This window comes from Mobula hypostoma, chromosome 2, assembly GCF_963921235.1.
Source record: "Mobula hypostoma chromosome 2, sMobHyp1.1, whole genome shotgun sequence".
NCBI lineage: Eukaryota > Metazoa > Chordata > Chondrichthyes > Myliobatiformes > Myliobatidae > Mobula > Mobula hypostoma.
The window spans coordinates 109,944,831-109,969,065 of record NC_086098.1 but is presented as its reverse complement, the minus strand read 5'-3'; the positions used below and the strand labels follow the sequence as shown (position 1 = coordinate 109,969,065).

General features: G+C 39.4%; 1 protein-coding gene across 2 annotated transcripts in view; it reads left to right on the top strand.

Annotated features, from left to right (window-relative positions):
• Positions 1–23,098, top strand: part of mdn1 (midasin AAA ATPase 1) — a 181,032-nt gene extending 157,934 nt beyond the window's left edge. Inside the window, exons 89-102 of one of the 2 annotated variants that reach the window (XM_063040373.1) lie at positions 454–761; positions 2,090–2,239; positions 3,633–3,734; positions 6,919–7,120; positions 7,283–7,450; positions 7,987–8,147; positions 8,962–9,051; positions 9,975–10,090; positions 14,735–14,909; positions 16,441–16,514; positions 18,535–18,649; positions 19,103–19,166; positions 21,029–21,171; positions 22,473–23,098. In XM_063040373.1, coding sequence (XP_062896443.1) covers positions 454–761; positions 2,090–2,239; positions 3,633–3,734; positions 6,919–7,120; positions 7,283–7,450; positions 7,987–8,147; positions 8,962–9,051; positions 9,975–10,090; positions 14,735–14,909; positions 16,441–16,514; positions 18,535–18,649; positions 19,103–19,166; positions 21,029–21,171; positions 22,473–22,658 — 2,054 coding nt within the window. In that variant the 3' untranslated portion in view covers positions 22,659–23,098. Of the gene's footprint in view, positions 1–450; positions 762–2,089; positions 2,240–3,632; positions 3,735–6,918; positions 7,121–7,282; positions 7,451–7,986; positions 8,148–8,961; positions 9,052–9,974; positions 10,091–14,734; positions 14,910–16,440; positions 16,515–18,534; positions 18,650–19,102; positions 19,167–21,028; positions 21,172–22,472 lie in introns of both variants that reach the window. The other variant, XM_063040372.1, reaches the window with a different exon arrangement.
• Positions 23,099–24,235: the final 1,137 nt, after the last annotated feature.

Genomic DNA, 24,235 nt, shown 5'->3' with positions numbered 1-24,235 from the left:
TACAGAACAGAATTTCTTGATGTGCTTTTTTAATATATTGGGATGAGTTGATCTTTGCTTGGTCTTTGACTGCATGGCTGGTGTCTCTTGCCAGTACCTGACATGAGAGACATTATTCTGTGAATGAGTCAAGTTCTTGTTGTCAAGTGATCACTCTTCCAGTGATTGAAGGCAAGAATGTTGGCTGTTTTCTTTTAAAATTGGATTGAAAATAAGTGGCAGCTTCCCCGTATTGGCTGCCAAGTAGTTTGGGTGGTGTGGGCAAAAATAGAGCTGTAATGTTGTGGTTGGAATTATAAATGAAAACTTGAGATGAAGCTATATGATTTAATTTGGTCCCATTATTTATTCTGATGCTTTTGTCTCCTTTTTCCACTTTGAAGTCTTAAAATTTGCATCTCTACTACAGAACAACTATAGTGGGTTTTGAATGCTTTTTGTTTTATCAAGGAGACAATCCATATGATATAGAGGAAAAATTAATGGATTTCAGTGAGGTCCCTGCGGACGAGGAAGACCAGACAATGGAGGAGAGTACTGAACAAGAGCAGGCTGAAGATCAATCTCAAACTGGTGATGAAATTGAGGAGAAAGATCAAAAGGAGGATGATGAGGAGGAGAAAAGTGAATGTCCAGATCAAAAACTCCCGGAGGAAGAAACATCTGAAAACTTAGAAGAGGAACAGCTGGCAAAGCAGGATGAACAAAACGAATCTGGCAGGGAGGATGCGGGAGTGCCTGATGAGGGTCTACAGCCAAAAGTATGTGATTTATTTATTTATTTTGCTTTTTGGTTTGGTATTTACTTTTTCTCTGTGGAGAAAGTGAGCAGTAATTTGTATTTATACAGCATCTTTTACTGTAGTAAGGAATAGGTGATCTTCCTTGGCTCAGCCTGTTCTTTACAACCAGATGATGGAAAGTAGATCAAAGCTGCCAAATTAACTGTTCTAAACCCACCACTACCCTACCTTTTTTTCACTATGGGGAAATGCTTGGCATCTGGATCTTCCAATGGTACCAGACTGATAATTTGCTGATTTACTATTTGGAATAGCAAAGTTCATATTTACTCTCTGTTCTCATAGATCAAGAAGATTGGAAGCAAGTAGTCTAATTTGAAAGTTTATTAACTCACTAAACTACTCAATCTTTGATTTACTGATGTTTGAATCCTTTCAGTCATTGCATCTTCTTGCAACTTGCAGAGGAAATTTTTAAATTCTAAATTGGTACGTTAATGCTTAATTTGGATAATAGGCATATATATAAATAGGGATGTAATTGCTCAAACTTACCAATATCTCCAGATCTCTGCAAGTAACTAATCTGTTAGTCATGGTATTTAACATGCTACTTCATTGGCCAATCCTTGCACAGAAGGGCATGTTATTTCATGTTTTTGGGTTCGCTTGCTGTCTGAGAACATAATTACCTTCGTTTGACCCTTTTGAGAGGTAACTGATTAACTCCAAACTCCATGCGTTCGCTAATTGGAGCAATTGTCTGTGTCTTGTGGATCCAACAATTAATATTACCTGGGGATCTTGCAGAAGGTGCAAGGCTGCTTCCATTTGCCGCACTGCTGTGAAGCACCTTAATGTGCTTTTATTTAAAGGAAACTTGCGATGCAAATTGAGGTAGCTTTATTGATTTGCTACTTCTGGTGGGGATGCTTGCATAAAATGCTTATGCCAGGTTTGTTGTGTGCTGGGCTTCTTATTCTTGGTTTAAGAGCAAGTATTCATGGAACTCATTTGCCTGGCTGGCAGGCAGTCTTGAATGGATCTCTGAGTTGAGGGGAGGCTTAGCTGTTGGTATGCAAGAAGACTACGTTGCAGTGATGAACCTTTGTTCTTGTACACTTGCACTGTGATAAGCAAGTCCGATTTATCTGGTAGTCTAATTTCAGTTGAGTTTATATGTTTTAAACTGCATTAATGTTTGTGCAGGCTCAGAGTAATGTCCCAGACAAGTTTTCAAATATAAAGTTGTTTGATCTTCTCACCTCATGGAACTTGATGGAAATGTCAATTTAAATTATGGTGATTTATTGGGTTCATTTTAAAATCCATGATTTCTTTTTCAGACAGACGACAATATGGAAGACCAGGATGTTCCTGAGTCCAAACAACGAATAGAGCATGAAGCTGCAGGGAAAACTGGAGAGGAGAACCTTCAGAGTGATGCAGCTGTGGAGATGGCAGGATCTGCAACTGAGAGAGATCAAGCTAAGGAGGTACATTAGTACAAGGAGATTTGTACAGCCATGTGCTAGTGCACATTAATCATGCACAATCTTGTATAGCTGTTTGTCTTTAACCTTTGAAGTAATTAAATCATCAGAGAATGGAGAACATTACTCGGAAATTTCTCTGGTTGTCAGACTGTGTCTGTGTTTGTTTCGGTAAAACAAGTATGGTCTAAAGATGATAATCTAAACAAGATTTTACAGATTCCTGCGTGCTTCCCACAGATTGGAAGTTAGTTCATGTGTCCACTATTTAATAAAGGAGGGAAGAGAAACGCGGGGACCTATAGACAACTTAGATTGCCATCAATATTTGGGCCCCATATATCAGAAAGGATGTGTTCTCATTGGAGAGAGTCCAGACAAGGTTCACAAGGATGATTCCAGGAACACAGGGGTTAAGATATGAGGAGCGTTTGGCAGCTTTGGGCCTGTACTCATTAGAACTTAGAAGAATGCAGAGGGATCTCATTGAAACTGACTGAATGTTGAAAGGATATGGAGTGGATGTTTCCTCTGGTGGCAGTATCCAGAACTAGAGGGCACAGCCTCAAAATTGAAGGGAGACCTTTTAGAACACAGATAAGGAGGAATATTTTTAGCTAGAGAGTAGTGAATCTGTGGAATGCTTGGCCACAGATTGTGGTGGAGGTCAAGTCTGTGGATATACTTAAGGCGGAAGTTGATAGTTTCCTGATTGATCAGGGCATTAACAGATATGGTGAGAAGGCAGGTGTATGGAGTTGAGTGGAATCTAGGATCAGCCATGATGGAATGGCGGAGCAGACTCAATGGGCTGAATAGCCTAATTCTGCTCCTCTGTCTTATGGTCTAATAGGGTAATGTTGAAAGTGGTAACCGTTTGATCCAGTAACTTCTTTCGTAATTTATTTTTTTATTGAAGTTCATCATCAAACAAAACTTTCCATAAGATGTATTTCAGATACTGTACATATATATCACATAGTCATATTTGTCACAAATCTCTCCACATAATATTTATCTGAGGTAGGGGAATGCCCTGTTATCAAAGACTATTGGAGTGGGATACATAATGCCCTACAAGACATCTTTAAATGTGAAATACCAGCAACTATTTTTAAATGCCCAGAGTCAAAATAAATATATTCAAGGGAAGTGAAGTTTCATAACACTTCAAAAAAACTATTTTGTTTTTTTACTGAATATTGCTCCCTCTTTACTAAAGTGTTTATTTCAAAAACGTTTCAACAAGCAAGAAATTACAAACTAAAGAGAGAGAAAATTACCATGTGCAGAAACTTAATTTAAATCACTAATTTTCATCCGCAGATTAAAACATTTACCCTGCACTGTACTTTATATTGCAATGCTATCAGACGTTTTTTGTTGAATGTTACAGGAACAAGGATGTGGAGCTGCTGATGCTAATCAGTCAGAAGGCCATGAATCAAAACTGACAGCAAGGTTTGCATCTCAAAGACAATCTCGGGACAAAACACAGGTAAAAAATCTGCTCCATTCATCAGTATTATCTTTTGCAGTGTTTGCAATTAACTGAAGCTTATCATTACACAATTTTCATATTTTAACATTTGTGTAAGAGCTTGAAACTATTCTCCATTTTTAATGATACAGAAGTCCATTTACTCAGCTACAGAAGGAATTTTATTTGTAGATTTGGAATTATTGAACTAATCAAAAATTATATTTGGTTCAAAGTAAATTTATTCTCAAAGTACATATGTCACCATTTACAACCCTGAAGTTCATTTTCTTGTGGGCATACACAGTAAATCTAAGAAACGCAATACAGTCAGTGAAAGACTGCTCCCAACAAGATGGACAAACAACTAGTGTGCAAAAGACAACCAACTGTGCCAATGCAAAAGAGAAAAGAAAACTATACTAAACATTGAGACCATGAGATAAAGGGTCGTTGAAAGTGAGTCCATAGGTTGTGGGAACAGTTCAGTGCTGGGGTGAGTGAAGTTATTCCCTATGGTTCAAGGGCCTGATGGTTTAGGGGTAATAACTGTTCCTTAACCTGGTGGTGTGTGTCTTGAGGCTTCTGTATCAACGTCCTGATGGCAGCAGCGAGAAGAGAGCATGGTCTGGGTGGTGGGGGTTCTTGATGATGGACGGTGCTTTCCTGGAACAGCACTCCGTGTAGATGTGCTCAGTAGTGGGGTGGGCTTTACCCTGATGGACTGGGCCGTATCCACTACTTTAGTAGGATTTTCTGTTCAAGGGCATTGGTGTTTCCATACCAGGCCGTGATGCAACCAGTCAGTTTACTCTCCACCACGCATCTAGAAGTTTGTCGAAGTTTTAAATATCATGCCGAATCTTTACAAACATCTAAAGAAGAAGAGGCATTGCAGTGTTTTCTTCACAGTTGCACTTATTAGCTAGGCCCAGGACGGATCCTCTGAAATAATAACTCTAAGGAATTTAAAGTAGCTGACCCTCTCCACCTCTGATCTCCCAATGAGGGCTGGCTCGTGTATCCTTGGTTTCCTCCTCCTGAAGTCAATAATTAACTGCTTGGTCTTGCTGACATTAGGTAAGCCGTTGTTGTTAGGCACCACTTAACCCGATTGTCAGTCTCCCTCCTGTATGCAGATTCATCAGCAAACTTAAATATGGCATTGGAGCTGTGCTTAGCCTCACAGTGATAAGTGTAAAGTGAGTAGAGCAGGGGGCAAAGAACTTGTGCTTATAAAGATTGTGGAGGAGATGATGTTGCCAATCCAAACTGACTGAGATGTGCAAGTGAAGAAATCAAGGATCCTATTGCACAAGGAGGTAGTAAGGCCTTGGTCTTGTTTTGCTGTCCATATGTTCCAGAAAGGAAACTATAGGCCAGTTACCCTGATGTCAGTGGTTGGAAAGATGTTGGAATCGATTGTTAAGGTTGTGGTTTTGAAGTAATTGATGGCACATGATAAAATAGGCCAAAGTCAGCATGGTTTCTTTAAGGGAAAATCTTGCCTGACAAATCTGTGTGTGATTCTTTGAAGAAGTAACAAGCAGTATAGACAAAGGAGAATCAATGGATGTTGTGTACTTTGATAAGATGCCACACATGAGGCTGCTTAACAAGAGCCCATGGTGTTACAGGAAAGATTCTAACATGAATAATGCAGTGGCTGATTGGCAGGAGGCAGAGAGTGGGAATAAAGGGAGCTTTTTCTGGTTGGCTGCTGGTGAGTAGTGGTGTTCCACAGGGGTCTGTGTTGGGACCGATTCATCTTTTCCATTTCTGTTTTCCATGTCATTGAATTTGTCCTTGTCTTTGTCATTCCTGTTTTCTTTCTCAGTCCTTTAACTGGATTAAAGCAAAGTAATATTAGTCTAGAGAGGTTTGCTGAGCTCCCAGGTTCTTCAGTTATCAACTTGTATTTTGCGTTTTGTGAACAGAAATTTTTGAGCTCAGAAAATCTGGGTTTTTTGGAAAATGCCCTATTTTTGTAAGTAGATACACCAAATGTGTCGCATTTCTTAAACAACACACTTATTTTGTAAAAAGCCATTTTAGTTTCACAATTTTAATATTATACTAGGCTGTAAATAGATCATAAAGGGCTCATTGACAATTTTAAAAGTAAGATACATTACACTGTCTGCAAATGAAACATCATTAAGTTGGTCATGCTGCTTGACTTATTAGGCCGTTCAAACCTAATGCATTGCAAATCTTAAACTGGCCTCCTGCAGCAACACGAGATGCTGAGGGAACTCAGTGGGTCGAACAACATCTGTGAGGGAAATGGCAGTCATTGTTTCAGTTCAAGACATTTCATTGTGACTGAATCTCAAAGGAGAGATATCTAGTATGAGAAGGTGAAGGGAAGGGGTAGAGTGAGAGTTCAAAATTGATAGGTTGATCCACCTCGAGGGGTGATTAGTAGGTGGAGAAGGGGAGAGTGAAAGTAGTGACAGAGACTGAGGTGATTTGTAAGAGAATAAAGGTCTGAAGGGAGGTGGGGAGGACAGATGGGAACAGTGGGGGAGAGGAACCTGTAGGATTGTGTAGGTGATGGGCAGATAAAGTAAAGGAGAGAAAGAAACGGTGATGGGGCTGGCATGAGTGAAAGGACTGGACAGATCAGGAGAGAGAAAAGGAAGAGAGGGGAGAAGCTTATTGGAAGTTGGAAAATTCAGTGTTCATGCTGTTGGATGGTAGACTACCTGGATGGAATACAAGGTATGTTCTTCATATATCCTCACCCTAATAATAGATGAGGCTGAGGACAAACATGGTGGTATGGGAATAGGGAGGAGAGTTAAAATGCCTGGTGACCAGGAGCTTCAGACAGCCATCATGGACGGTGTGCAGGTGCTCAGTAAAGCAGTCACACAGTTTATGCCTGGTCTCACTGATGTAGACGAGGCACATCGGGAGCACCCAATGCAATAAATAAGGCCAGAGTATTTGCTTGTGAATTTGTGCTTCAACTGGAAGGACTCTTTGGAGTTGCTCTATAGATGCTGCCTGACCTGTTGAGAGTTCTTCCTGCATGTAGTGTTGCTCCAAATTCCAGCATCTGCAGTCTTTCACGTCTCCATTCAACTAAACTCCCACACAACTTTTGTTGTCCATTATGTTAAGTAGCAAGCGAGCAAGCAGTATATCTGTGCAAAAAGCTAACTTAAGGTACTTGCAAATCTTTTTCAATCTGAAGAGTTACAAAAGAAAGCCTGGTCATGCAGATAATGAGAGAACAATGGGTGACCGCAATGAACGTGTAAGTAAGCGCCTTAAGACAGTGGAAGCTGACAGTGCACAACAGCAAGACGCCACTCAGTCAGAACAAGGTGTCAAAGAGGCAGACATATATGAACACGTGAAAGAAGGATGTGATTCCTATGATACTCAAACCTATGGTAAGATCAAAAATTTTTATATTCAAACTCAGCAAAGAATTGCTTGAAAGATGTTTGCTTTCTTTTGGGGAAAAAGATAACTTCTGCTTTGGTGATGGAAGTGGGAGAGGGTTGGTGGGAGAGTAAAATTTTATTCTAATTACATAAAAATACTCATTTTAGATGCAGCTACAACAGAACAGCAAAAAGTAGGTGGAGCAGGCCAAGAAGAGCAAGATGAAGATTCTGAATCTATTGAAATGGAAATCACTCAGGAAGAGGAACTGGAGTGTGTGGATGTACAGGAACTGAAGCCAGAGAAAGAAAAGTCTTCAACTTCCACAGCCTCAGGTAGTTAAACACATAACCACCGTACAACATGGTGAAATGTAAAATAACTAATTAACTGTCTGCCTTTTCCAATTAATCTTGAATATAAAATATTAAACATCAATTTGCTAAAATTACCATGCAGTTTCTCCACTTGAATAACTTAGCAATTAACATTTACTATATGACATCGCTAGTAAAAAAAATTAGTCATTTTGGAGCAGCAGTTTATAACTTGACAACCCAATGTTTGTTATTGTCACTTTTATTTTAACCCAAGTTGTATGTGGTTGCACTTTGGCCTGTGAACCCTTCAGTTTCATTTTATTATAGCTGTTAGCAGGTTAAAGAAAGTTTTAGGCAAATCTCATTTCTGTGGAATTTCGCTATGTGCAAATTGGCTGCTGCATTTTTTTTGCCATATGCAATGACAGCACTCTAGAAATACATTACCTGATTGCAAAGGATTTTGCATTGTGATGAAAAGTGCTCTAATATCCAGGATAATTCTTGGTTCGTTTGAGAGCATTTTTATATTGATCCTTTGATTATTGTAGGATATGATAACCTGGAAGCAGAGCTGCACCTTCCCAAACCTGAAGATATGGATGATACAAAAGATGACTCATCAGACTCTGAGAAAGAGCTGTCAACTGAGAGGAGCAGGGAGTCCACAATCCACACTGTGCATGAACTGTTAACTGAGGACATGGAACAAGTAGGAAACATCAAGGGCGATGCAATTGGTTAAAGGCTAATTTCAAGTCTGGATGAATGATGGTTGTTAATGTATTGTTGTTCATTGCTTAACAAGGAGGCATGAAAAGAGTTAATTCCTAAATGTTATGACTTGCAAACAGTAATTTGGAAAATGTAGTTCTGACGGGTGAATCTTTCAGTTTTAAAGATGTGGTGTTTTCAACCACTGGTTCCTAGCTTGAGCTGAATTTGTTAACATATGAATAAGAAACTTGAATATGTCACTTAGACCTTCAGTTAGCCTGATTTGTTATTCTATAAGGTCATGAAATATTTGATTTGTGACCTTAACTATAATGTGTCATAGAAGCCCAGGATGCCATCAGGGAAGGCCACTCTATCTTGTATTGCCATTTTCAGAGAGCCATGGACTTATGGGCTTGTACCTCAAGATCCCTCTGTACATAAATATTCCTAACGATCCTGACATTTACTGTTCCTTATGTATTTGACCTCAAAGTGCAACACCTCATACTTGTCTGGATGAAATTCAATCAGCCATTTTCCACCCCCTATCTTTATCTAATCTATATCCTGCTGTATCCTTTACTATATAAATATTGCCAATTTTTTTTGTGTTATCTGATTTCTCAACCCAATCTACCAAGTCTCTGGATCCCATGTGATTTAATCTTCTGGATTAGTCTATAGTGAGGGACCTTGTCAGCTGCTTTACTTAAGTTCTTGTAGATACTATCCACTTCCCTCCCCTCATTAACCATCTTTGCGACCTCCTTATGAATTAGGATTTTAGTGAAATGTTTGCTTTGCAGAGCACTGTCCTTGACCCGGAAGAGCTGCGTAAACGGCTAGAGGAGCAGCTGAATGCGTGGCAAAATGAAGAGGCTGGTGATCCAGAACAAGTGAGCAGTCACAGTTTTAATGACTTGTATTTGATTTTGTGAAGAGTTTAGTTGTGGATGTGCAATCAGATTATGCAAGAGAGGACTGTTCAAAAACAACAAAATTATATCATCCCAAATCTTGAATACAGGCAACTTTACTTCACTTTGCTGGGCTGTTTGTATTTCCATTGTACTCAGATACCTAATAATGAGGCATTGAAACTCACTTGTAAAACTGCATGGAAATAATTAGCATTGTATTCTGAATCACTTTCTGCTGTGTTATTTCTGGTTGAGTTTTGTAAAGTTAGGCTGATTCTCATCTAGTTACTTTCCAGTGAAACTGCTAGAAAAATGCACATATATTTTGTCTCATGGTGATTATCATGGTCAGAAAACATCTGGACCTGTGTTCATCTGGATCAGATAGTTGAATGAACCTTCCAAAATTGGCTTTACTTAAAGCAGCAGGAATAAAGTGTACATCTCAAGATAGTGCTGTAAGTTAGTTCAGTGAGAATTGTGATTTAGATGGCAAAACATAATGCTGGTAATAGCAGGCCTTGTAGCAGTTAGTAACTGATGTTTCAGGTTGTTCCATTAGACTTTTCATTTAAAGTAAGTTTTAAGTTGCAAAGAAAGGGAAAGCATGTAGACAGTAAGTGTAGGAAAGATTGAATGATGAAAGGGGTCGTTATAGTGGTTGGGCAACGATAGTGAAAGCTAATGATTAACAGGTATGTCTGGAGATAGTTTCGGAGGAGATTCTGAATCCAATGATGCAACACAGTGGGAGAAGAAACAAAAGCTGATTTCCTTGTTTTGTTCCAAATCTAATTATAGGTAAAGTTTCCTTACTGTGGATCTAAGAGGACAAATCCTGTGCAACCAGTGGTTTTACTTGTGAGTGAACTTATTTTCCTTTGTTTTGCCTTTACTAGGAGAAAGCTGCAGCTGCGATGTGGCAGCAGTATCAGACATTGACAGCTCCCCTATCACAGCAGCTATGTGAACAACTTCGCCTTATACTGGAGCCCACCCAGGCAGCTAAACTCAGGTCAGTGTTCTTGCCATTTGATTCTCTATCAAATGGGCTTTTAACATTGTAAACCAGCAAGCTGTTTGTTATGTCTCCCCTCTCGCTGTGAAACAAAGACAGCTCATTCTCCCTTATTAGAGAGAGCGAGAGAGCCTGTGGTATGTCGAATACCAGGTGAACGAATAGTCTTTGGGGTACTGCAAATACTGTATGCTTGAGTGCTCAGTGGTAGGTGCAGATGCTTTTTTTGCCATTTGGGGGAGGGGGATCGTTGCTTGCTGCCGCTTACGCGTGGGAGAGAGGAGAGCTGGGGAGGGACTTCGGGGTTCCAGTATTTAACTGTCATTCATTCTTTGGGGACAATCCTCTGTTTTCGTGGATGATTGTGAAGAAAAACAATTTCAGGATGTATATTTTATGCATTTCTCTGACATTGATGGCGATGTATACCTTTGAAACCTGTAATTATAGACTTCGGTCAGTTATAGATATTAAGAACATTGGTTCCTTCAGGGTAACACAATTTACTTTTATATTTAATGATGAAGCAAGCACCCAGCAATAATTTGATCATTCTGTTGGTTAGAAGAAAATATATTACATCCATTCTTCACCACCCCACCCCCGCCTCCCACACATTCCTGAATTGCACAGTGATCTGGGTAATTTTAAAAAAACAGCGTTGTATACACAATGGAAAATCCTGCACTGCTTATTTGCTACTGGTGAGCATTTCGTTTACATAATTCTGGGCATGATTCAGTTTACAACCCTCCACACTTAACTGAATGAATCACCTGAGCTGATAAACTGTTTCTAAATCTTTGGTCCTCTGTTGACAAATGTTGCAGTTTTTGTTTTGCGACTAACCCTTGGTACTGAGAAAGTTTGGTTAGTAGATGCTTTACCACTAGAAATCTATTAACAATATGTATTGCAGTGGGATGTGTATGTGGCAATTTTTCACAAGGCTATCACTTAACTTTTAAACAAAGGATACGGGAATATAAAGTGAAATTGACGTTTAGGATTTCAACTCGATAGTACTGCACAATTTGGAAACTGGCAGAAAATGCTGGAAGTACTCAGCAGAATTCTGCCGGGATGTCTCCCGTTACGAAATCGGTTTTCAGTCAGTTTGATTAGCTCCAGCTGATGGCAGTGTATACAGCGAGTCCCACCAATGACCAGCTCTAGTTCTACCGTCAAGGATACCTTCAAGTGGTGATGCCTCATGAAAGCGCCATCCATCATCAAGGATTCACCCTCTGGGCCATGAGATAGGCCCTCTTCTCGTTTCTGCCATCAGGGATGAGTTTCAAGAACCTGAAATCCACAATTCAGAAATGGTTTCTTCCCCTCTGCCTTCTGATTTTTACCGGTCCACAACCACTATCTGTTTGTTCCTTTTTTTTGGCATTACTACTTTATTTTGTAGCATATAAGAATTTTATGTTTTTAGCAGCAGTAAATAGTGCAAACAACCTTTTAATATAAGATAGTGATTCTGACTCTTGACCTCTGCTTCAGAATCATCTATACCTTTAGCCAAACTGTTGTAGTATCTTCTCAACAGTGTTGAAAATTGGCAAAGCATGTCCTGGCTACCAAATACAGCACACATAACATTCCAACTAATTAATATTGAATTGGTCATCTTGCCACCTCTTGAGAAGGATATTGGTGCTAATGACCAGTTTAAATTTCACTTGGACCGTTCTGTTGCAGACCACATCAGTCTTAATCCTGATCCAAACGTGGACCGGAGAAGTGGATTTTAGAGGACTGGTGAGGGTTACTTTACCAAGACGTTATGGCAGCATTTTACTGAGTGTGGCACCATAGTAATCAGATTAAACTGAAGGGAAAAACAACAATGGTGGAGTTGTATCTTGAACAAAGGAGGCTGATTGTGGTTGTTAGGTCAAGTGTACAAATCTCAAATTATTACTGCAGGGCTTCTTGGAGTAATATCTCTGGCTCAGCCATCTTTAGAGCGTCAATTAGATTACTTTCATCATAAGAACGAAAATTGGGATGATCATTTACTGCAGAGTCTTCACTTCAGTTGGCTTCTCGGCAAATGAAGCAGTCCACCTCTTCAGACAGCACGACATAACCAACATTCAGAAAGGGCTATTGGGGAAAGTAATAGTCAAGCTGAGTAAGTGCCTGACAAGTACAGTTTTCATTGGGGGGGGGGTCAAACCACCCACATGTAATATTAAATATTATTTCCATTGCAGAGTCCTCATCATCAATGTTTTGAGTGATGTTATTGACATAGTCATTAAGGGCCCTCACCATTTGGGACGTGCCCTCTTACTACCATCAGGGACAGGAGCCTGAAGATGAACATTCAATATTTTAGGAACAGCTTCTTAACCTCTGCCATCAGATTTCTGAATGCTCCACGAACTCATGAACACTACCTCTCCGATTCTCTTTTGCGCCATTTATTATTGTAACTTAGATTAATTTTAATATTGCTTGAGTTGTACTACTGCCACAAAATAACAAGTTTCATGATATGTGTCAGTAATAATAAACATTCTGAGCACTTGCTACACCAACAATCCCTGAAACCACCAAGGTCCGGAGCAGCAAGCTTACAAACACTGCAAACTACATCATCCCTATCAGATCTTGCACCATTTTGATGTGGAAATGTAGAAACCCTATTTCCAGAAAAGTTGGGATATTTCCCAAAGTGCAATAAAAACAAAAATCTGTGAAATGTTAATTCGCGTGAACCTTTATTTAACTGACAAAAGTACAAAGAAAAGATTTTCAATAGTTTTACTGACCAACTTAATTGTATTTTGTAAACATGCACAAATTTAGAATTTGATGGCTGCAACACACTCAACAAAAGTTGGGAGAGGCATGTTTACCATTGTGTTACATCACCTTTCCTTTTAATAACACTTCTTAATCGTTTTGGAACTGAGGATACTAATTGTAGTAGATTTGCAATTGGAAATTTTGTCCATCCTTGCTTGATGTAAGACTTCAGCTGCTCAACGGTCCGTGGTCTCCGTTGTCTGATTCTCCTCTTCATGATGCGCCATACATTTTCAATAGGAGATGGATCTGGACTGGCAGCAGGCCAGTCAAGCACATGCACTCTGTGTCTACAAAGCCACGCTGTTGTAGCCTGTGCAGAATGTAGTCTGGCATTGTCCTGCTGAAATAAGCATGGATGTCCCGGGAAGAGATGTTGCCTTGATGGCAACATATGTCTCTCTAAATGCTAATATACGCCTCAGAGTCAATGGTACCTTCGCATACATGCAATTCACCCATGCTGTGGGCACTGATGCACCCCCCATACCATCACAGATGCTGGCTTTTGCACCTTTCACTGACAACAATCTGGATGGTCGTTTTCATCTTTGGCACGGAGAACGACGCCCGTTTTTTCCAAAAACTAGCTGAAATGTGGACTCATCTGATCACAGCACATGGTTCCACAGTCTTTCGGTCCATCTGAGATGAGCTCGGTCCCAGAGAACTCGCTGGCGCTTCTGCATAGAGTTGATGTATGGCTTCCTCCTTGCGTAATACAGTTTCAAGTTGCATTTCTGGATGCAGCGACGGACTGTGTTGAGTGACAATGGTTTTCCGAAGTACTCCCGAGCCCAGGTGGCTATAATTGTCACAGTAGCATGATGGTTTCTTAGGCAGTGCCGCCTGAGGGCTCAAAGATCGTGCGCATTCAACAGTGATTTCCGACCTTGCCCTTTATGCACTGAGATGTTTCTGAATTCTCTGAATCTTTTCACAATATTATGTACTGTAGATGTTGAAAGACCTAAATTCTCTGCAATCTTGCGTTGAGAAATGTTTCTTTTGAACTGACTAACAATTCTCTAATGAACTTTGGCACAAACGGGTGAGCCACGACCCATCCTTGCTTGCAAAGACTGAGCCTTTGGACGCTACTTTTATACCCAGTCATGATACCTCACCTGCTACCAGTTAGCCTGCTTAATATGGAGTCTTCCAAACCAGTGTTACTTGAATATTCTGTGCACTTTTCAATCTTATTTTAACTCTGTCCCAACTTTTGTTGAGTGTGTTGCAGCCATCAAATTCTAAGTTTGTGTATATTTACAAAATACAATTAAGTTGGTCAGTAAAACTATTGAAAATCTTTTCTTTGTACTTTTGTCAGTTAAAGGTTCATGTGAATTAACGTATCACAGATTCGGTTTTTATTGCATTTTGGAAAATATCCCAACTCTTCTGGAAATGGGGTTTGTATATTGCTGGTCCTCGTGAATGGATTTAAATGTTGGAAGTCTCTACTAATATTGTGAGTGTACCTTCACCAGAGCATCTTAAGCAGTCTAAGACAGTTCACTACTGTCATGTCATCAAGGACAGTTAAAGTGCAATAAGTGCTAACCTCGCTAGCAATGTTCTAAATAATGTCTGCATTTCAGCTGGACATCCTGTAAATCAGTTCTGATGTAAGGATATCAACCTGGAATGCTTGTTCTTTCTTACCACACATGCAGCCTAAACTGCTGGGCATGTTGAGGATTAATCTTTGACCTTTTTGATATGCTGTGGTAGCATGAATTTGTCCATTTAGGGTTTCTCAAGTAAATCTTGTGCAACCGATGACTGACTTTTCTTCCACCTGTTTTTGTTCAGAGGGGATTATCGAACTGGAAAACGATTAAACATGCGCAAGGTGATTCCTTACATAGCCAGTCAGTTCCGTAAAGATAAAATCTGGCTTCGCAGGACAAAGCCGAGCAAGCGGCAGTACCAGATTTGTTTGGCTATTGATGACTCCTCTAGTATGGTTGACAATCATTCGAAACAGGTATGTTTACAACATTTCCTTATTTTCTGTGGGGCAAGTTTATCACTGCAGAGCCTTCAGAAGAGGGATTGAGATTAACTGCAGAGGCGAATATGAGGTTGGTTTGTGACTGCTACTGTTAGAAAGTTCTGGTTTATTGTCAAAATTTAATTCAAAAGCACTCTGCTGCCCTTAATAACTAGATTGTAATCTATATTGATACTGCAGTGTAAGCCCCATATTGGGTCATTGCATCTCTGGCACGTGTGATACTGTTTGTTTCATCCCACGTACATAGGTGAAAAATCAAGAGCAGTTTTATCAAATGATTATTCAGTGACTACAAAGTGAATGAATGGATATAATTTATTTAGATCTAATTCAGCTGGTTTTTTATAGTTACACAGCCCTTCAGCCAACTTGTCCATGCAGACCAAGATCCTATTTGAGCTCCTACCAGTTGCCTGTTTTTAGCCCAAAGTCCCTCTGAACCTTTCTCTATCCATGTTATGGTCCTGGGTCTGTCCAAACGTCGTAAATTGCTAACGTACTGTCCTCTATAGCTTCCTCTGGCAGTTTGTTCAATGCATCACCCTCCTATGTGGAAAAAGGCTGTACCTCAGATTCCTTTTAATATTTCACCTCAAACCTACGTTCTCTGGTTGGGATAATTCACTTGCATTAGAGTTCCCTAATGTAAATGAATTACTTCCCTGATGCTAGGGTAAAGACAGGGATCATCTACTTTATCTACCACAGTCATGATTTTTGAGCACTTCTATAAAGTAACCACTCAGCCTCTGTGCTCCAGGCAAAAGTGTCCCAGCCAATGCAGCCTCTCCTTATGACTCAAGCTGTCCAGTCTCAGTGATAAATGTGTTAACCCTTTCTGTGCCCTTTCCAGCTTAATGATATCCTATAACTTAGTTATCCGAATTTTGCACGATGCTTCAAGTATGGTCTTGGCAAACATGGTCTTGACTTCACAGCTGCAACATGGTGGCCCAAATCCTGTACTCAGTGCCCTGACTGATGAAGTCCAGCATGCCAAATGCTACCTTGTTTGCCTGTATTGCAGCTTTTGGGGGAAATGTGTAACTTACAACCCTAAGTCTTTGTTCTTTCACTACACAAATCCACTCAACAGTAATTTCTTGCTGAGTTATAGGCATTCAGTGCCTCTGGATGAGTGAGTATGTAAATAGTGTATTTACTGGATTCAATCACAAACAAGAGAAAATCTGTAGGTGCTGGAAATCCAAGCAACATACACAAAATGTTGGAGGAACTTGGCAGGCCAGGCAACATCTAGGGAAAAGTACAGTCGACATTTCGGGCCGAGACCCTGCTCAGATCTTGCTGAAGGGCCTCGGCACAAAACATTGACTGTACTCTTTTCTGTAGATGTTGCCTGGCTTGCTGAGTTCCTCCAGCATTTTGTGTGTGTTGCTATTTACCGAATTGTTTGTTTTTTTTTAAACAATGAAGTGTTCAATTAATCCGATAAAATCTTAATGCAGACTTTGATGTAAGTGAATTATTTGTTTTGCAGCTTGCCTTTGAAGCTTTGGCTGTAATTGGAAATGCTCTCTCGCTTCTAGAGGTTGGACAGGTTGCTGTGTGCAGGTGGGAAACCACTTACTCTTTTAACTCTTTTTTACTCTTGAGTATTTTTGTTTAAATTCTAAAAAAATTGTTAACTGCAGTAGGCATTGGGAATTGAACTGGGATTTGCTTTGTGTGTAGATGGTAGTACAATCAGAATGGCTTCACAATTGATAATGCAATCAGAATTCACAGCACAGTCATGTTAATTTTCTGAATTTGGTTTTGATTTGAGCTTCTACTCAAACTTATTTCCATCATCAAATTTACTCTCAAGTGACATAATCAGGCAGAATAGTAAACCTTCTTGCCTTGCTTCTTAGCATGGCAGAGTCAGAATCTGGTTTAATATCACTGGCAGATGTCGTGAAATCTGTTGTTTTGCAGCAGCAGTACATTGCAATGCATAATAAACACTACAAATTACAATAAGTATATGTAAAAATTAAGTAGTGCAGAAAAGGAGAGGAAAATAATAGTGAGCTAGTGTTCATGGGTTCATTATCCATTCAGAAATCTGATGGCAAATGGGTAGAAGCTGCTCCTGAAATGCTGAGTGTGTGTCTTCAGGCTCTTCTACCCACCCCCTTGTTGGTAGCTCTGAGAAGAGGGCATGTTCTGGGTGATGAAGGTCTTTGATGATGCCACTTTTTGAAAGTGTCCTTGATGCTGGGGAGAGTAGTGTCCATGATGGAGATGGCAGAGTTTACAACTTTCTGCAGCTTTTTTCCACTACTGTGCAGTGGCCTCTCCGTACCAGGCAGTGATATAACCAGGTAGAATGCTCTCCACGGTATACCTGTATAAATTTGTGAGAGTCTTTGGTGGCGTATCAGATCTCCTCAAACTCCTAATAAAATATAGCCACTCTTGTGTCTTCTTTGTACTTACGTCAGTTTATTGGGCCCAGGATAGATCTTCTAAGATGTCGACTCCCAGGTACTTGAAATTGCGCAGCCTTTCCACTGCTGATTTCTTGATGAGGACTGGAGTTCACTTGAATTCCCTTTCCTGAACTGCACAATCAATTCCTTTGTCTTACTGACCTTGAGTGCCAGGTGGTTGTTGCAACACCAACTAGCACTCCTGTGCGCCTCCTTTTCGCCATCTGAAATTCTGCCAACAATAGTTGTGTCATCAGCAAATTTTATAGATGGTGCTTGAGCTGTGCCTAGCCACATAGTCATGGGAGTAGAGAGAGTAGGGAATATTTATTGGTAGTTTCATTAATTGTTAATAAAAGCTTGATCAAAAATTACGAGGAGGAGGCAGGAGAATGGGGTCGAGAGGGATGATAAATCAGCCACGATGGACTGGTGGATCACGACTCATAAGACCACAAGACATTGGAGCAGAATTAGGCCATTCAGCCATCGAGTCTGCTCTGCCATTTCATCATGGCTGATTCTGGATCTCATTCAACCCCATACACTTGCCCTCTCACCAAATCCCTTGATGCCTTGAGCAATCAAGAATCTATCAACTTCCGCTTTTAAATACATCCACGGACTTGGCCTCAACTGCGGTCTGTAGCAGATTATTCCACAGATTCACCACTCTTTGGTTTAAAAAAAATTACTCCTTATTTCTGTTCCAAAAGTTTACCCCTCAAATTGGAGGCTGTGCCCTCTGGTTCTGGATAACCCCTCCCTCCCCCGAGGAACACCACACCCACCTTATCTAGCCCTTTCAACATTCGGTAGGTTCCAATACTGACTCCTGAGGACCACCACTAGTCACTGGCTGCCAACCAAAAAAGGGCCCCTTTATTCCCACCCACTACCTCCTGCCTGTCAGTCATTCCGCTGTCCATGCCAGTATCTTTCCTGTACCACCATAGGATTTTATCTTGTTAAGCAGCCTCTTGAGAGGCACCAAATCAAATACCTTCTGAAAATCTAAATGACAACCAGTACCTCTCCTTTGTCCACGCTGCTTGTTACTTACCAGAACTGTGTTTGTGATTTTCTAATTTTGTTATATGAGTACAGAAGCCTTCATAATAGACTTCTCATCCAGCTGACTTCTGTCATTGTTTCAGCTTTGGAGAGAGTGTTCAGTTGCTGCACCCGTTCCATGAGCAATTCAGTGATCAGTCAGGAGCACGAATACTGAGAAGCTGTCAATTCCAACAGAAGAAAACTAAGATAGCACAGGTTGGTGGGAGCTGAACCATTATCAATTGAATGTGTGTAAGGCTTCATTCAGGGGATGTGCTGCAGTCTAACATTTTATTGCATGTTAGTGTATTGTTATCACTGTAACCTTCTACATATCAATGCTATGAATAATCTGATTCCTTTTTCAAGTAATGTTTTTAGCAGAGATGTGGAATTGATTAGATCTATGGTGTGTCAGTTGATTGATTTCAGCATGATTGATGTTGTACCGAATGTAAATTAGATAATTTAAATTGACTATCATGTTGTGTATGTCAAATGAAAGCATTTTAATTTAAGTTTTGACAGCTTTTTACTAAATTCAAGAATGAATTGTGTGAGAACTTGACTTAAAAAGTTCTAGATTAAAATATAATAGCAATTACATTTCGGACCTTTCTTTTAGTAACTGATGAACTGATATCATTAATGCTAATTTTCAACTTGCAGTTTCTGGAATCTGCAGCCAACATGTTTGTTGCAGCACAGCACCATTCCCAACAAGGAAATCCAGGTCAGCTTCACACATCTGTTCACTTTACTGCAGTGTTTTGTACTGTTGGGCATTGAAATTAACAGATTTATAGGTTAGTGATGTGGATGGCGCTGAACGAATGGAATTGAATTCACAAATATACAGGATCTTCTGGTCACATGTTTCTGAAACAAGTCATGAGAAATTTTTGTGACCTATGACTGTGAAAGCATCTTTACTCAACACAAGCAGACGTTCTAGAGAATTTATCTCCTTTCCTGACACTTTAGAGTACAGATGATATTTTATATATTTTAAACACGTAACGATAAACTATTATCTAAGGTTTCAATGGCTATAATTGTCCACTTTAACATTTTGAAGGTAGACAGGTAATTTTTGCAGAATTACTTATTTACAATGTGTGCACATTTCAACTGGCAGAATCTCAGAATATTCAAGTACCAGTGGCTTGTTTGAGGATTTCTAAGCACATACCCAAAATATACTTGTTACAGTGAGGGATGGCTGCCCACATGTACAATCAGAGTCTTGAGTGACCATAGAAATGTGCCTGAACTGTGTAATTAAGTGGCAGTTATGTTTTTAGTAATGTTTTAATACATGTGATGGCCATTTAATGGCTCCCTGATCTAATCAAGAGGGTTTCAATGAAGACTGATTAATATGAATATTCATTTATTATCGTACCCTGTGTAATTGCAATGGTGCTTAATCAGATGTCAGTCCCACATGTGATGACTGTTTTATTATATTTGTTTTGAAGACTGGTTCTTAATTAATTATAGTACTCTGCAAAAATCTTGGGCACATGTATATAGCTAGGGTGCCTGAAACTTTTGCACAGTACTGTATTTGTCAACATGGAGCGGAAAGTGAGTTTGTAAATCTGGTGGGAGCAAAGGATGTTGGGAATGCTGAGGATGGAGCGCCGTGGAAGGTTTGTGGGACAGTTGGCAGAGGAGTGCCAGGGATGGGTGGTGGCACAGTGCGTACACACTCAGTTCTGAGAAACTGGATAAGGTCATTTGATTCCGAACAATTAGTTTATGATCATTACAGAATGTCTCTGGTGCTTCCTGCTCCCTTCCCCTTTTCCCAACTATGATTCCCCTCTCCCTATATATGTTTGTGTGTGTGAATAAGAATTTTGCATGATACTGTATCTCCTCATCTTAGTCCATATTTCCTGAAAGATAACTCAGATAATCCAGAACATGTCCTTCTGTATTGATAGTATCATTAGAATGGGGGAGGTCCAATTTTTAAAGCAGATGGAACACAGGCTCCTGACATATAATATATCATTAAAATATTATTAAAAATTAGTGAAGGCTAAAAGTTCTGTGAAAATTTGATTTGCTAACCCACCCTAGAAGGAGGGCAGTTTCTATCACATTGCTGATCATCCACTCTACCTACACTGTGTTTTCTTTATAAATATAACACTATTTTCTACATTTAGTAATTGCTTTTTCCTTTGTACTACTTCAGTGTACCTATGTTTGGAATGATTCATGTAGATGGCACATAAAACAAAGGAATTCACTGTATCTCTGTAAATGTGACAATAATGTTATCAATTACCACCCTCTGATTGCACATAATGTAAGTTTATGATTTAAGGCAGATTCCAGGAGGATGTGCGGGATTTCTTTTAGTGTGGTGGGTATCAGTGGTGTCCTGAAATTGTATCTTTGATTGTAAACTATTATGAATCTAAATACCTGCTGTGATGGTTGAAAATATCATTTAATGCCAAGTGGTTCTTTTCCTACCTAGTATAATTTATTTAAAAGGAAAATTAGTTGTTTGCCTTGTATAAACTAGCTGATGAAACTGTAGCAATTCAATAACACATGCTTTCTTTTTATTTTTAGAAATTGCACAACTACTATTGATTGTGTCCGATGGAAGAGGGCTATTTTTAGAGGGGAAAGAACGAGTTACAACAGCTGTTCGAGCTGCTCGACATAACAATATTTTTGTTATCTTTGTTGTCCTAGACAATCCTGATTCTAAGGTAAATAATTATCAAAATATAGCACGGGTGGACATTGTTCATTAGAGAATATGCACCAGCAGACGGGCATGAAGCAGAATGGTCTTGCGCTGTGCCTTCAGATTCTGAGTTTACATTATTGTAGCACTGTATTCTAATCAGATCCAAGGTTATAGATTGAAAAGCTGAATAAATGAAAATCGTTAACCTGTTGTTACTTTGATAAAGATTTTTTCTAAAAACAGTAGATTCTGGTTTATTAAGCCATTGATTAATCAGGGCAGTTGGTTATCTGGGACAACTCTTAAAGAACAAAAACTAAATCAAGAAAATAGCTGGGATTCCTTTCGTTTATTTGGGACACTATGCCACTTAATTGGGCAGGAGACTGTTGCCAAACAGTTTCTAAGTATCGTCAGTTGCATGCACTTGATGGCCTGACACTACATTGTGCGTACAGCGTTCAGTTTTTAAATAATGCCAGTTGTGTGTGTTTGTGTTCAAAAGAAGTGATGATTTTTGTCACTGATAGTTGGCCTGGGGTAAAAATGAAACTATTTCACTACTTCAAATTAATCATCTGAAAATTAAGATTTGGAGGATGCAGTTTTCTGAAGCATTGTATGAAGGCAGTTCTTTATGTGTAATTGGTGTATGCACTGAGTTTGTTAATTTACAGTCAACCAATAGGACATTGCAGATGAATTCCTCCTTGGGAGCAAATACAGTTTTATAGTACTGTAGAGGTATTGGTAGTGTTCCAATTTGTTCTGTATTTTATTTAAATACATAAATTGTTACTTAGTTAAATGGTAGTTTCTCTTTTTCATAACTTTAACTATTTTCATGAAACTTCAGCTAATGTTGTTAGCCAAAATGTGCCAGAATACTGGTTCCTTTGTGTCCTAATAAACTGACATCCACTGTAGTAATTTTTGGGAATCTAGAAGTTGGTGGCCAGTATTACTCGATCTTTTAGAAGATGTCTTGAACCTCTGCAGTCTTTGTGATCAATGTGCACCCACAGTACTGCTTTCAAGAATTCCAGGGTGTAAAGCCAGCAGTGATGAAGGGCAGGTAATATATTTCCAGCATGGGATTCGTGTGACTTGGAAGAGACAGCAGTGGTTTGGAAGGTGTTCAAGTGATCCGGACAAATAAATAAATAAGTTTTGTGGCTGCGGCATACTGCAGCCGAAATGAGCACTGAAGTAAATTTCTGTCTTGGCTCTCACTGAGGCTGTTATTTAGAATGGAACACTAAAGAAAATTAAACTTTGCACATCTTCTACAAATTTATAATTGTTTGCGTCTACTTGTAGGATTCCATCCTGGACATCAAGGTCCCTATCTTCAAGACTCCAGGAGAAATGCCAGAAATTAGATCGTATATGGAAGAATTTCCGTTCCCATTCTATGTAATTTTACGAGATGTGAATGCACTCCCAGAGACACTCAGTGATGCTCTCAGGCAATGGTTTGAACTGGTGACGGCAGCTGATTATTGATGCAGTGTTTTGCAGAAAGTTGTCATCTGTTATAATCTACTGAGATTTCAAATTATGCACAATCTCTAAAATTGTACTGTTACTTTAGATCCTCCTACCATATGTCCCATAATTGAGAATTCCTGATATTATAATGTGAATTTTTTTAATATTCACATTGAGATCTGTACCACATGAGTGGTGTTTGTGCCAAAGGCACAGTTTATTGTACTGAATGTGAAAACCTATCCAAGGTTTGAATATCACTTTTTTTGTGTAGTGTGGATATTTGTTGCAAAGGTGACCGCTATGGAGATGAGTTTCATTGTGTAATTTGGAGATGGCTTTCTTTCTTAAGATTGTACTCTGAATCTTTTTTATATGTCAATAAAATTATGCAATATCTGAACAGTACTTTGATGTTTAATGTTAATTATATGGCACAGCACATCGCCCATTTAATATTGTGAAGGTAGTTCAGATTAAATGTATACAGTCACCTCCTGAAGTTATTGGGTGTGATTGTGGAATAGTTGTCACTCTGCTCTCTGCCCTGTGCACAGATTGATATGATAAAGGAATATACAAATGAGGGCACTGTACGTTTAATATGGCCTGACCATTTAATATGGTAATTTGTTTGTTTACAATTTGGTAAAAGACTAGTTCCAACCATCCTTATTAAGTCTTCTGTGGATTTTGTTTTGATTACTATACAAAAGAAAAATGCTACCCATACTGAAAATGGGTATTATTGTCCCTTGACATTTCCTGTTCCACTTTCCACTCACCTGCTCTCCCTACTTGCAGCACCACAAGGCCCTCATCTACCTCCATATTTCATGACTTAATATCAGTCCTGGCATCCCACTTCTCCACTTAAAAGTACAAAGATGGAGACATTTTTTTTGTCTCCTGCAATTCAGGAAGGTCGTCACAGTAAGCTTGCATTCTGCTAATATCTGAAAATTTGCCAGTTTATCTTGAAATACTCAGCAACTCAGATTGACAGTTCCAAAGATTGGAATGAAGCAGTTAGTTTAGAAGAGATCTGATTGGTCAACCCTTTTGAGACTGTCTTGTTTCTATATTCCCCAGCTAGCGTAAACATCAACTATAGCCCTGTCTAGTCTCTTGACAACAAGGTTTTGGCTTAGTGTCCTCTGAATGTGGCATCCATTGTGTGGACTTTCAGAAAGCCGATAATTTGCTTAAATTCACTGTAAGAGGTAGGGAGAAGGGAGCAAAGGAAGATGAATAAGGAATAGAGACAGAAAAGAAATGCAGAAAAGCACGTTCTGTAAATCTCATAAGAAAATACTTGAAATACTGAGCGTTTCTATCTCCATGTGCAGAAAGAATATTATTTGCAGCCTTTGGGCTCTATTTCTACTTCTGATGTGCAGTTACCTGAATTGACCAGGCCATGAATGTAAACTTAGTTATTCTCTCTCCATTAACAGAACCTGACCTGCTGTTTATGCTCTTCAATTTGCAACTTAAAACATTCCTTTGCGTCCCCACTCTCTGCACTTAGTTCAGAAGAACATAAGAAATAGGAGCAGGAGTAGTCCATCTGGCCCATCAAGCCTGCTCTG